The sequence below is a fragment of the Mycteria americana genome, chromosome 2 (assembly GCF_035582795.1).
Source record: "Mycteria americana isolate JAX WOST 10 ecotype Jacksonville Zoo and Gardens chromosome 2, USCA_MyAme_1.0, whole genome shotgun sequence".
Lineage (NCBI taxonomy): Eukaryota > Metazoa > Chordata > Aves > Ciconiiformes > Ciconiidae > Mycteria > Mycteria americana.
Window position 1 is genome coordinate 48108245 of NC_134366.1, and position 14845 is coordinate 48123089.

At 38.9% G+C, this 14845-nt stretch overlaps 1 protein-coding gene across 2 annotated transcripts in view; it reads left to right on the top strand.

The window, feature by feature from the left end:
* The first annotated feature begins 5775 nt into the window (after positions 1–5775).
* Positions 5776–14845, top strand: part of ATP2C1 (ATPase secretory pathway Ca2+ transporting 1) — a 69267-nt gene continuing 60197 nt past the window's right edge. The window contains exon 1 of one of the 2 annotated variants that reach the window (XM_075493269.1): positions 5776–5984. In XM_075493269.1, the coding sequence (XP_075349384.1) occupies positions 5877–5984 (108 nt within the window). In that variant the 5' untranslated portion in view covers positions 5776–5876. The remainder of the gene's footprint in view (positions 5985–14845) is intronic. The other variant, XM_075493268.1, reaches the window with a different exon arrangement.

Consider the following 14845-nt stretch of genomic DNA (forward strand, 5'->3'; position numbering starts at 1 on the left):
TGAGACATACGTGAATAATTAGTTGATCTTTTCTATTCAGACAAAGTTAATAGTCTGCAGTATGTGTTTAGTAGACAAATAAAATACAGTGGATTTCTGTTATCTAACTCTACCATGACTTCTTGTTGCTATGTGTGGGAAGCTCCTTCAGGAAGAATTTGGTAGGAAAAAAGCCTTTCTCTGCTTCATAATCCTGTAATATGAATACAGAATTGCCGGGGCTACAATGTCAGAATAATTAACAATGAAACACCAGTGGCGAGGGAGCTATCAAATGGGATATCTCTGGATCAGTATTGGGTCTGATATTAATTAATGAAAACATTAATTAAGGTTTCTATTAAACAATATGAAGATAAAATGAAGCACACATTGATCAAATTTGTAGAGGCCAGGCTGTAGCTACAGGATGATTGATCAAGAGATTTTAGAGTAAGAGGCAAATTTTAAATAGGGTGAGATTTTAATTTAGATAAATGTTAAACAATGCACTAGAGGGTGAGACTTTATAAAATGGAAGGCTGCTGATTAGAGATCGGTAATGCAGAGAAGAACTTAGGAGAGTAGGTAACAAATGGGGCACAAATCCCAATACCATGGAGCTTTAAAAGGACAAATAGCTTTCCTGGCTGTACAGAGAGTAAAAGGGAGGTAATTTGTAGGACAGTGGCCATAAGGATCTCTATTCTGTGTTTCTAGTGTGGCAATGCAAGTATAAAGCTTCAACCTGTTATCCATGTGAAATAAACTCTTTAATTGTGACCTCGAGGTCGGATGGTAAAGGAATAAAGTTTCTGGAAGTGATGCAGAGCTGATAGATATGTGTGCACAGCCTCTGAGATGCACATGAGCACAGTGTGCTCCACTGACAGTCCACCTCAGCCATGTGGCCCCTAATCAGGCACCCTGCATGTGATCCATTGATGCTAACTTCTGATGCATTCCTGTACTCTGCAAAATGCAATGGGAGGGAGCTGCTTTGGTCATGGAAAATGTAGCAGGATGTAAGTGTAGAAGTCTCAGCCTCTGTCTACCACCTTATCAACCTGTTCCGACCAGCTACAAAACTGAATTAACAGTATCATCTGATTGGTGGCGAAGGCTGGTGAACATGAATACCATAATCAAGTTTTGAGAAATCGGTGCTGCTTTTGAGCCTCTTTTCAGAGCTGTGGTCTTTCTTTTCTAAGAGTGACTTCATCTAGATTGAGGCCCTGGCAAAGCAGAGGTACCATTGCAGGCAGTTGCTTCTCATGACTTGGTATTCTTGGGAAATGAGATATCTCTAGGAAGAAAATGGGGAAACAAACTGCTTCATGCATGTGTGGGAGAGGTAGAAAAAAAAATCTCAAAATCCTTCGGTGTCTAGGAGGAGTTGTAGACCAGTTATCTGGTCAAACAGTTCAAAGTAAGCTATTTGCAACAAAACTTGTAGCATATATAGTTGTTTGTGTGTCTGTGTGAATGCTTCTGCACAAGAATACTGTATTATATTTGAGAAGCATTATGAAAACTCAGGTAAATTCTTTCTTGCAGTAAAATGAAATATTATATTTTGACACTGCATCAACAATGAATCTATACATTTGGGAATTAGTTTACTGGTGACATTTTTTAACTATATCTTCTTTTTTTACAAAGCACTTATTTTTAGGCAGACTGAATGATACCATTTGCATATGCTTAGTACATTTTTATAGTAATAGCTTGTAATTTCACAGAACTGTAGAATAGCTGAGGTTGGAAGGGACTCCTGGAAATCATCTAGTACAATACCCTTGCTCAAAGCAGAGTCAGAAAGAGCAGACTGCTCAGGACTGATTGTAGGGTTTTGAATATCTCCAAGGTTGAAGACTCCACAACTTTTCTGAGCAGCAGGTTCCAGTGCTTCATCACTATTACAGTGGTTTAATAAATAAATAATTATATTTAGATGCAACTTCCTGTATTTCAGTTCATGCCCATTACCTCCTGTCCTTTCACAGGGCACTGCTGAGAAGTCTGGCTCCTTCTTCATTTCCCCCCTCAGGTATTTATGCACAGTAAGAAGATGCCCCTGAACCTTCTCTTCTCCAGGCTAAACAGTCCCAGCTCTCTGTCTCTCCTCCCATGATAGATGCTCCACTCCCTTAATCATCTTTGTTGGACTTGCTCTAGTATAGCTGTGTCTTTCTTGTAGTGGGGAGCCTGTAACTGGACACGGAACTAAAAATATACTGTTTCATTAAAATCTTAGAAAATCTAAATCAGTGATGCATATTGAAGATAGAGTTTGCATCATTCAAAATAAAAAAGGACCCGGATCAAGTTTTAACTAGACCTGAACTAATATATCCTGCTCACATGAACAGGAAATTAAATTAGTTGAAAATCTTATACTAACAGCTATGCTGGAATTATTGTTATTTATCAAAGCAATAAGGTGGGGGGAGATGGGGGAAGAAGCAAATTCTTATTGTGACACTACGCAAACCCAAAACGCAATACTTGCTTTATGCGTATAGGATGCGCTTAAAGGATCCAAAAGCCATGGCTTCATTGGGATAGAGAAGTCTTGGCCCAAGGAACTTTGAAATGAAAGGTTTTGGAAGATGAAGGTCTCTGGCTGAGACACCAGGATGACAGGACAAGACGACAAAACAGCTCACGATGAGCAAGAGTTACATCTTGCTACCTGTCCAGCTACTAGCAGCTTGCAGGGAGGAGCAGGACAAAGTCTGTATTTGTTGATCAGCTCCTTATTATATGTGTTTGCAGGGTGGGGGTGTTGTCTATATATGTGTATATGCATCTATATAGCTATACACATATACCTGTATAGATGCATATATATCTCTCTATTTTTTCACTCAATGTAAAGAGAATTATTTACCTCTTTTACAACAGGATCTGGATGCTGTTTGTGGATTTTAGCTGCTAGTGATATATTTTATCACTATCATTAAAGATTTTTATAATATATGGGGCAGGGGTTGTCTAAGTGCTGTGTGGGAGCTGCTAAATTCACCTTGACCGATACCACATGCATTAGTTGAACAAATAGGTTAATGCTGTTCTTGTTGATACTGGGTAGTTGCCATGTCAGAGCTGAGGGGTTTAATCTGTTGTTTGGTGTTTTCTGAACATATAATAGATCATTATTTTAGTATAAATTGGGTTCATTCCTAGGTAAAGCTAAAGTGTTTAAATGTCTTTCTTTTCCTTTTAAATATATCATGGCATAAGAAGCCAGGGGGTTTCTTTAATAAAAACACAGGGCGCAACAAGAAGAAACTGTTCTGTCAGGTGTCAGAATGCCTGTTTGGAAATTTTTGTCATATTATTTTAAACCAGAGAAAAGAGAATTTTTCACTAAAACTCTTAAACTAAAACATTCTGACAGCTGATATGGTATGTTGAAAGCTTGTCTTTGCTTTCCTTGGCTTGTTACTGCCTTTCTTAAAGGGGGGCGGAGGAGGGGAGAACATTAGTGAGATGTACCACCGATTTACTCTTGTTAGTGCAAGTTTTTCTAGTTAAGAAAGCCAGTTTAATACTTCACTATTTCATCTCTGTTTCAATAAGAAATTTAAGGGGCTATTAAAGAAAATGTAGAATTCTGATATTGGCCAAGGCCAAGTTATGTAGCAACCAGATGATGTCCTCCTACGCTTTCGAGGCTCCAGCCATCTGGGTTACTGCAGATGTTTCCCTTTGTGCTCAGTAAGTACCCATATGCAGCATACGAGAGGTGGGTGTACACGTGGCTGCTGAAGCACTGATGTTAGGCCAGCCTGAAACAAGCCTACTGACAAGTGGTCCATTCCTCTGCAAGAGCTTGGTCATGCACTTCAGAACTTTGCAAAGAAGCACCTTCAGCCTGGTATGATTTTTCAGTGAATGGCATAAACCATAACGCTGTGATCTTAGATAAAAGTTAGAGGTCATACAAAACAAATACGTCCCAGTAGTTGTCCATTTTAAAGGAACCATTACAGCAAAGTGGAGCTCAATGCTTTCACCTGTTTGAATCTGTCTGTGGCTTGTGTCTTCAGTTTTACTATCCTTGTCATTCTGCTTATTGTGATCCTGGCTTTGCAGAGTGTTTGCAATTAAAATTCTCGTGCTATAATGTGTCACTGATCTTCATAACATTCCCCTGGCTTCACAGCAACAAGTGTAATTGGCAATTTCCAGCGTTGACAACTCCAGTTTTCTTCCTCTGCTGTTCAGGTGGTCAGAGCCACACGCGTGCCAACAAATTTGATAAAGCACAGAAGCAGTGTTTCTGACTCGGCAGGGCTTCGTACCAAAGTGAGGGCAGGGGAGGTATTGTGCCGAGTGCCCAAAATTGGCTGGCATCTCTGGATGGGAAGTGAAATGAAACTGGAAGATCACCTTGTAAGCAGGCCTGGGTGCCATCCAAACAGATGGGCTGAAGTATAAGCAGCCAAGCAGTCATTTAGGAACACAAAATGGATTTGTTGAAGGCAGGTTTCCAAGCATGAAATGTCAGACTGGTTGCCTGTGTCAAGCCTCCAAACCTGAAGGGAAGGATATGTGCGAGTAGTGTGGGATGAGCTAATGCTGAAAACAAACATGAAAATCTGTCTTGGATCCTTTCCTGGGTCCATTGAAAGATTTTTTTTTTTGTAGCTGTGAGACCTAGAAGGGATGAGTGGGAGAAGAGTCCTGCAAAGCAGTATTTCCCTACCACATGGATCACTTTCCACAAACTGTGCTGACAAGGTAAAGAAATTATTTCTTTTGCCTCCCACAGATGTTGGTGTGCAGGAGGCCCATGACATTGCTCTGGCTGGGTAGTCTTTGGCAGCTGTATTTAATATCTTCAGGACAAATTGTGTCGTATTAGCCAAGCTTAAATAACTTATTATAGACAGAAATATACCTTAGTAAAGACTTAAAAGACTTTGAGTTAATCTCCAATGGCTGTGGAGTTGTAGTGAGGACTGAATTGCTTTGCTGTAATAAGAACCCAGCTCCTCTCTGGGACTTTTCTGCTTAAAAGATCAACAACAACAAAGTGGGGAAAAACCCAACCTAAACTTCCGTAACTCTAAAACTTAAAAACTTGGGATGATAATTGATGGAAATGTGCTTTGCTGCTTTTCCATCCACTACAAAAGCCAGGCAAACACTTACTACTTGTCTGCTGATCAAAGGTGCAAAGTAGAGAAGGGCTCACAGAAAGAGAAATGTAATGACTTGAAAGGAAATGAGTGTGCAGGTGAAATTCAAGGCAAAGGCTCCGATTGCAAGCTAAGCTTTATCTGAGCTTACATTGTTATGCCCTGTAACTGGTGCCTTGTGGTTCCAGTTTAGAAAGTGGAGACTGAAAGAAAGCATTAATCTGGCTGAAATCCATGTAACAGGATTGTGTGCGAAACAAAAGTGAAATCAGACAGTGCAGTTGGCGAAATACAGCTTGAGGCGGGGGGGGGGGGGGGGGGGGGAATATGCTAGAAACAGCAGTTTTCTAACCTCTACTGCAGCTGAACAGGCTTTAAGAGGCATTAAGATTTATTCTTTGTAGTGAGAGGGACAGGAAAAATCAGAACCTAGTTACTGTTATTTTGGTTTTGCAGCAGAATATTCTTACCAGAAGTAGGCCTGTTAGAGCATGCTGTCAGAGAAATGATTTGCATTTGGTAGAGCTGCCCCTCAGTTCTTCCAGCTCACACTGCCCTTGTGGCACTTCAACACTGCTCATTTGTTTAGGCTCTGCATTTGATGTTTTGATTTTCACCAGTTGCTCTGCAGAAAAGGATTGTGCAACAGTCCAGGACTACTGATCTTTGGGAAGAGGCAGAACACATGCATTCAGATCTCAAACTCCAGACGGGGAAGCCTGTGCAGTAACTGAAATTGCTTAAATTATGGATAATCTGCTGCATAAGTCTGTCTTCTCCTATTTCATAAAGCTTCCTGTCCATGCAATTTGGAAACTTGTATCGACCGTGAAAGACAAGAGGATTCAAGAAAAGGTAAAAACAAATTAAAAGAAACCTCCTTCAGTTGTAACCCGGTGGGTGACCTAGCTGTATCTTAGCTATATCAGAAGTTTAGCTGCACTGTTTGCTAAATGTCGGTATCTGGGAGTAATGGCTGTATTTAAGTTTTTATAAGAGCTTTGTGACTTTGAGGAAATTGGCCCTGAGAACAAATAATTTCTGACTCTGAGGAAATTACTGGACACTTAAAGCAATTGGGGTCTGAGACGATGAAGCTTTAAGTGGTCATTGCCTGTTTGTTGAGGATCACAAAAATCCATATTTCACTGCTGTCATGAGCCATTTTCAGTGTAATTCCAGTTCATCTTGAATCACTCATCTCCATCCTAGCTGGCTGAAGGAATTGTTAAACTTTCTTTTACTTTTGATAGTCCTGAATCCCCTTGTTACACTAAGGGTGGTATATTTGAGAAAAAGAATTCCTAAATATGTATATAAAATAAACCAGACTTCCCCTCTCTTAACTCTTCTGTTAGCCATAAACATTAAGCTCTGCTGTTCTCTGCTGTATGGGCTTTGTCTCTACTAAGAGGTGTTAATTAGTCTGAGATCAGGTGTAGGCACTGGTCAGTATTTGGGCTCTTTGTCATGTAAATCTGTGTTAAGTACAAGGTTGAATTCTTGGCAGTAGGGCTTGTAACTTAGATTCTTAAATGTTTTGGTAGATCATGATTTCTTGACTTAAATGCAACATGAATATCCTTAGAACTGAATTATTATCTGAAGTTGTTACTGTTTCACGAGGAAAAGGAAGCTATTTAGCATGGGAGGGAGAAGGGGTGAGTCTGGAATGGGGCCATCTCCGAGTTACTGTTTTTTCATGCAATATATGCTCAGTATTAAGCTATGTGATGAGCAGCTCTTGTTATAGACTGCTTCTGAATGAAGTTCTGCATTCCTTTGAAACAGTTAAACTTCTTTGCTCTTTGTGCACTAAATGATGTTGAATAGCATACTTCTCTAAATAAGAGGTCAGCAGGCAAAGAAAGGCACATTCCTTTCACATGATATATTTTGGAAAAAAAGTACCAGGGCTATAACTGGTGGGGGGGTGGGGGAGAAATCTGCTTTTCCTGTTTTGGTACAGTAATGTTCATTGTTTTCTTTCTTACCCGTAATGTTTTTACAATGGTTAGCAGCTCAAGCACTACATGCTTAAAGAAACATGGTATTCATTCTCCTTGGTTTCGTCCGATGTTGGCAGGGCTGATACTCTCCAAATACTAACATTTGCTTCTTTGACTCTGCAAACACAGGGGTGGGAAGTGCAGTTGAGCTCAGCAGGTTGCCCTGCATGGTGTTGAGAATAAGCTTTTTATTTCTGAGGATCACATTCTTTTATCTAGCAGGCTAAGTCCTTGGGATTGTTTGCTTAATACTGGCTCGATGCCTTTTAATAAATATTATCAATAGATGACTAACTGCTTTTTCTTTCAGGGTTTTTTGTTGTTGTTTTCTGAATATTGACCCATTAGTGATCTGGACAGGTATTAAATTAAAGCTCAGGAGGGCTGATGGATCCATGCTAACAGTGCTATTGTCATGTTCTGTTCAGACAGTTTTTCTCTGATGCTTATAGTGCTGCCTGTACAGTTAGGGAAGCAAAAATCACAAGCAGAGGATGTATGCAGGGCTAGTTGGCTAATAACTTTGAGTTGGTCAAGGTTTGTTGTGACAGCTGAACTTTAGAGGATGCATAGATCTGTTATAACTTGAACATTAATTGGTGAGATTGAATGGTTTAGAGAGCAACCTGTAACTTGATACTAAATTAAATCATTCCGTATGTGTAAGGATGTGAACATCTTCAGTGCAATATACTTCTGGCACCGCTGCTCCAAACAGCTGGAAGAAATCCATTTAATCCAAACAAGCATTCACGTGGTTATTAGCGTGTTAGTCCCAAGACATAAAGCTTTATCAATATAAAATGAACTGAATGTGATGCTATTATTCATTCTCTTTATATTGCCTGATATTATGCAGTGAATGTAATGAGGCTTGTTGAAGAACTGCTGTTCACTGTGATGTTCCAGAAAAGATATGCATCCTAGGAGACTTATTCACCGATCAAACATTTTAAATGAAATACAACATTAAAGTAAGTGTAATGGTTTCAATCTGACCTCAGCTTTGCATGCTAAGTTTAATGAGTTGCATTTTACTCTAGAAACTAGACAACTAAAAACCCCGTTTACTGGTTGCTTAGAAACTTTACAGAAACTGATCATCAGTAAGAGCATTACACATCAAATATTTCAATAAAAACTAAAGCTGTGAAATAAATGCATATTGTTCAGAAATGATAGATTCTGGAAATTACCACAGAATCTTATGAAGTCCAAGAGATAAACAGATTATAAGGAGGACATGCGTATAAATAAGAACATCCAGACTTATACTAAGAAGGATAAACTTGCTTGCTTCAGGTATACAGTATGGTTTAGAAGACTGTTTCCATACTGGCAGTGTATTAAATGTTTCCTTTCTTGGATCACCTTCTGGAATTATTCCTTACTGAACATACCAGGCCCAGGAGCATGGACTTCATGGAATATTGGTATGATCCAATAATGGAATTATTTATGATCTTTAAGATTTTCATTCAAGATTGTGTTAAAAATAGGAGAGTTCTAAAGCACAAAAATCTGAAATATAGATCTGAAATATAGAAATGGTATGAAAATGTGTTTTACGGCTATATGGTAGAGTTTCTTTGAGAGTAAGTGACATTTTAACAGCATACTTGAGTTTAGGAGTAATTCTGGTTAAATGAGGATTTTATCTAGACCTGCTATTTATTATGGGAATATCTATTTTTTTACAAGTAATTCTTATTTAATTCTATACATTGAATTTTTCCATAAAAATGATTAAGTTCTTAGAAGGTATGAGCCATTTAATAATAATTCAGCTGGAGTAAGGAAATGAATGAAACAATGTCCTAGGATGTGGAACGGTCATTGACAGACAAAGTAGAATTTTTTTTCTTATAACTTAAAAAATATGCTCCAAAAAAAATGATAATGAAGGAACTTAGAAGATATAGAAAGGAAGACACCAGAGAGAAGGTGAAAATATAATGTATGTTTTGATATGGTTACTGCTTCTTTTGGGGGGCTGGAAAATCCAAAGCCCTGTGAATTTTAGCCTTAGAAGTGACTGCAAGCAATCCTGAAACAGCAGCTGAGTAGCCCTGGAAATGGGTTTTCCTCGGCGACTATGCAATGGGTTTGTGGTTTTAATGACATGGCCGACTAATCCCAGTCAAACCCATTTCTGAGTATATAAATCAGAAAACTTTGCTCCTGCTGATAAAGCTGTAGTATAGCTATAAACATGCCGGTTATTTTCTTGTCAAATATGAAAGGCCTATTATTTCAAGGTCTTTAAGAGGCCTCTCTGCTTAGATAAAATACAATAGAAAGCATGTATGTATGTGGCTTGTTTAATGGTGTAGATGCTGGGAGGGTTATCTCCTTTCCTTGAAGTAATTTTTCAATTCATTCAGCAAAGCAAGAAATAAATTTTGTCTTTGTTGCTAGTTTGAGTGTACCTGAATTAGCATTTGAGGAAATGACTTCTCAAGAGTATTGTAAGGTTACCTCCTTCCAAAACATGGCTGCAAAACTTAGACTTCCTGTTGAAAATCCCAGTTGGACCCAGATAAAACTTTTTCCTGAAAGAAACCACAGGATGCTTTTTTCCTTTACAATCAGCTTCCAAAGAACATCTGACCTGTGTTAAAGAAAATGGAGGAACCATTGTTTCGTGCTGAGCTTTCCTTCTGAATCCTAGCAGTAAATAGACATTTCTTACAGCTTCTCCAGCCAATACTTCCTTAGAATTATTTTTGAGCTACACACTAGCCACGAGATGAATGCCAAAATAATTTCCCTAGCTAACAGTTCATGCATAAGAGTGATACCATCAATGAGCTTCTATACATGAACATTAACAGATGGGGTTTGGCCCTTTAGGGAAACCACCAAATGAGCTCTGGGAGTCCACAACTGAGGCAGCACAGAATGATTTGTACATTGTGCTTGGCATTGAGAGTATGTATGTCTTTAGCAATTAACACAGCTGCTTTCACAGAACCCTTTTTAGCCTCTTTTCTGAAGGAGGTGAGCTATATCTGTGCCTCTCCCCCAGTAACTGCAGAACTCATGGATAGAAAAGTCTCAAAGATATGAAACACCCACACACTTAATGAAAATAAGACTGGTAAGAGGGGAGGCATCCAATTAAAACTGCCTTTAAGAGCAGCATTTCGTCAAAGAGATCATGCAGGGGAGAACAATCATGAGTACTTCATACACTAGAAAAGCTCCAGTCAGTGTTGTCACCTCTTGGGTATTAAAAAAAAAACCAAACCCCAAACCCTACTCTGGAGAACATATCTGAAAAAATCCTTGACTCAGATACCTGGTAGTGGTTGATTCCCTGCTGCAGCTTAGTCAGTTAACAAGTCAGTCAACCAGAGGACACCAGACTGCTGGAGACCAGGCAGGATATTCCCCTAACTGTCATGGGAGAGCTATTCCCTGCCATGAAAACATATTTATCTTTCTCGAGGTCACAGTTCAATCGCTGCTTTCTGAATTAATTTGATTAGAGTTGGATAATAGCACCTATACTGTGTTGCATCAAGCTGTGTTTCCTTCAAATCACTGTCCTAACTGTGACTGGGCAGGATTTGTAAGTCGCTGTAAGGTCTGAGTAGGAACAGAGTACAGTTCCTCTTGTGAGGATGTTCTTGTCGCAGAGCTTATCAGATGTTTGCTTGTGTAGTGCATTGTTCTTTTGCCTTGCCTTTTGTTTTCCCTCACAAATGGCAACTCCGCCCAGTTTAACAGTCAAAGTCTTATCTCCAAGTAACTGTTTGAGGAAGACAGTGCTCACAAAGGATGGGTCTTTAATCGAGGAGAAAAAAGCTTGCAGGTTGCATGCAAAGAGGAAATAAGGTACACCCTTCAACCAGTATTTAACCTTTGGAATAATTTATCTGTTGTCAGCCCACGCTCTGCAATTTTGGTTAGAGGTGCTTATAAAAGATTTCATATATAGATGAAATGGAGGTTACAGTCTTTGTGCACAGTTTACAGACAGAAGTTCTCTGTTACATATACAGTCAGCCTGGATTACAGAAGTAATTCCTCACAGCTTTAAAATCTACATTAGTTGAATCAAAATGGCACTGTTTAACTTTGTCTATAAATGTAGTCATTATATACCAAGCAACATTAGTATGACTGAATCTGACATATGTTTGACACACAGTTCCTGAAGTTACGGGACTACAGGCATTTTAAAGGACACACTTCATGTCCTCAAGTGACAATCTAAGACTTTTGCAAGAATCAACTGTTCCAAGTAGGAAGAATTTCAGACATCTAGTCAGCCTGGAGATGACATACTGAGGATGCAGCTAAAGGGTCTGAACAGGACACATTACCCAGTAAAAGACCTAGCAGCTTTTGCTGAAATAGCTGGTACTTGATCTCTGCTCTGAGATTTATAGTACCTCCTATCACGCACAAGTTAACCTCTAGCTGGAAATGATGCTTTCTCTTAGTGCGTATAGGAAATGATGCTTTCTCTTAGTGCGTATAGGAGAGATGAGATCTATTATTACCAGTGTTGTAACAGTGATAATGCTTGTATTACGGCTGTGGTAGTCCAAGTGCTACTATTGGGTTAAAAAAAAGAGGGGGGGCACCTGTAGTCTGGCTTTGTTTTTGCTTTTCTAAAGATTTCTGTATCTAAAGATGCATTTGGTGTAGCTGCCTCAAGTTTCCAGTGTAAGTGCTCTATGAAATATGTGGGTATTACAAATGACATAGTACTTCTCTATTAGGACAACTAAGAAATCTATATGGCTACTAATGAAAACTTCATTATAATGGCTTTAGACATGTCAAGTTAAGCTTAATAATAGTGGTATACTTTTTGGTATATAAAAACTATGCATATGTTAAATTTGAGATGACACATTAAAAGTGCTGCTTGCTTTGAATGACTAAAGTGCTATGATTTTTGTGGTTAAACAGAGGCTTGACTCATTTCTCTAATGAAACATTTTCCCTAATTTCTATTCTTTGTTGTTCTGAAGCATAAAAACTGCTAACTGATTGCTGTGTATCCCTGGCGTGGTATGTCCAGAATCTGAAATACTTTGTGATTCTCTGGGGCTGATGGGTATTATGTTGTTTAATATTTTACGCTTAACACCATCATGTCAAAATGATTCTTGTGTCCTAACAGTTCCTTGCAGTTCACAAATGCATTTGGAAAACTCTGTCTTCTAATAGAGATGGGTGGCTTGGGTATCCTCTTTGTCATGTTAGCTTCTTCTAAGCTCATTTGGATCAATATTTGAGAGACTGCATCAGAAGAAATCCACATTTGCTCTGCCATTTTCTACTGTATAGTTGCACAGAAATTCCTGTCAGGATTGTATGAAGTTTTCCAGGGATGTGCAGATTCTTCTTTTTTTTCCCCCCTAAGTAGATTTTCTTCTTGAATTATGATAATTGATATTGAAGCTTGGATATTTTGCCCCTTCAGATAAACATCTTTGAATTACCATCTTATGGTTGAAATATAAGCTGGGTCTGCACTACTTTGTGTCAGACATGACTAGTCAATTTTTCAAGCATACGCTACATCTATCTACATACACACATTTTAAGATGAGCAGGTTTTGGTATTGTCATAAGAAAACAGCAATTAATACAAACCACTTGAAGGAAGCACTACGCTAAACAAGGATCCTAATATTAAGGTGTTGAGCTTCTGCCTTTTTGACAAAAGGAAAGAGGAGCTGTGGTCCCTTAGCATCTTGAAGAACTTATGTCCTGGTTTCAGCTGAGACAGAGTTAATTTTCTTTATAGTGGCTGGTATGGGGCTATGTTTTGGATTTGTGCTGAAAACAGTGTTGATAATACAGAGATGTTTTAGTTGTTCCTGCACCAGTCAAGGACTTTTCAGCTTCCAGTGCTCTGCCAGGTGCAGAAGAAGCTGGGAGGGGGCACAGCCAGGATCGTTGATCCAAACTGACCAAAGGGCTATTCCATACCATATGACGTCATGCCCAGTATATAAAGCTGGGGAAGAAGAAGGAAGGGGGGACATTTGGAGTGATGGCGTTTGTCTTCCCAAGTAACCGTTACGCGTGATGGAGCCCTGCTTTCCTGGAGATGGCTGAACACCTGCCTGCCCATGGGAAGCAGTGAATTAATTCCTTGCTTTGCTTTGCTTGCGTGCGCAGCTTTTGCTTTACCTATTAAACTGGTTTTATCTCAACCCTCAAGTATTCTTACTTTTGCTCTTCCAATTCTCTCCCCCATCCCACCAAGGGGGAGTGAGCGAGCGGCTGCGTGGTGCTTAGTTGCCGGCTGGGGCTAAACCACGACAACTTATCTAGCTGCTTATGGACTGTGGCAGCTCTTGATTAATGGTTTACACTATTCAAATCCTTATTTTAAGAAGTTGAAAACTTACTAATCTAAATGGTCAATGCTTATTTATTTTTTGGAGTCTAAGTTTGAGATGGTCTGCTGAAGAATTCTTATATCGTTGACATTTAAAATAGGATTGTATTACATTTCCTGAAAAATTATTTTTCATTTAGGCACTTTTAGTGACACTATCATCTCAATCAGATATGGTCAGGTTCTTCACTTAGGCCAGTATCATGAGTGAATGGCTGCTGCTGACAACTATTGCTTGGGGAGCAGGGGGGAGTGGAGCGGGCTGGCTGCCACTTCTGAAATCTAGTATAATGAAAAACCTTAACAGAATAGGCAGTGCAGTAGAAAGCTTAAAGATTAGAGAGAGACTAAGCTGGACTTTTACAGCATTATTTGAATAATTGGTAGAGCAGTGTATGTAAAAACAAGTAAGTCGAGGATTGAAGGCCAAGAGAAAAGATTTCAAAACTAAGATACATTCCATTACTGTAGATTTATTTGTGTACAAATAAAACACATTATTTTTAATTAAAAAATTCTCTCTGTCCCATCCCCCTGTTTCCTCCCTTTTTAAACTGTGAATAAGTCTGCCAGATACTGATGGATTAGATTTAATTTACGGGACCTTGTTGTTAACATTTCTAATGCCACTGAAAGACAAGAAACCCACCAAAATTTAGGTAGCATTTAAAGTTCTGAGGCAGTCAAACAAAACAGATGCTTGTGATTCCTGTTTTCTTAATTGAATTTCTTCAGCTGTGCCCTGTCAAACTAGCTTATCACACCATCAGATGTACTGAACATGTGTTACTATTAAGAGGTACTGGGCTCACGTGCACTTAGTAACACATGTATATATTCACACTTCTCCCCAAGAAATTAGACAGAAATATAACAGCCCTATTTATTACCATATTTTAAAATGAATTGGAGCAGAAAATGCTCAAGAGGCATTAAAAAAGGCTAGTTGAAAATGCTTTTGAATGCTAGAAATTTCAGGACTGTCAATCCCAACAATTACAAAAATGACTTAGCCTTTCAAATTCTGATTTCTTTTCAGAGAAATTTCATTTGGCCTTTCTGTTCAAGTTTTGAGGTTCATGCTTTCAAGCTTTTCTATGCAACTGAAAGGATTAGAAACTTTTTTCAGCATAGGCAAAGCATCTTTGATTATAATTGCACAGTTCCAGGAACCAGCATGTAATATCAAAGAATATGATATTAAAGCCCAGGAACTGCAAATGCTATCAACACAGCAGTATTCTAGGAATCGGGCTTTTGGTTGTAGCCTTTCTCTGGTGTTCATGCCATGCCATGCCTCTTTCTTCATGGTATTTGCTTTGCATCCACAGGAAGTT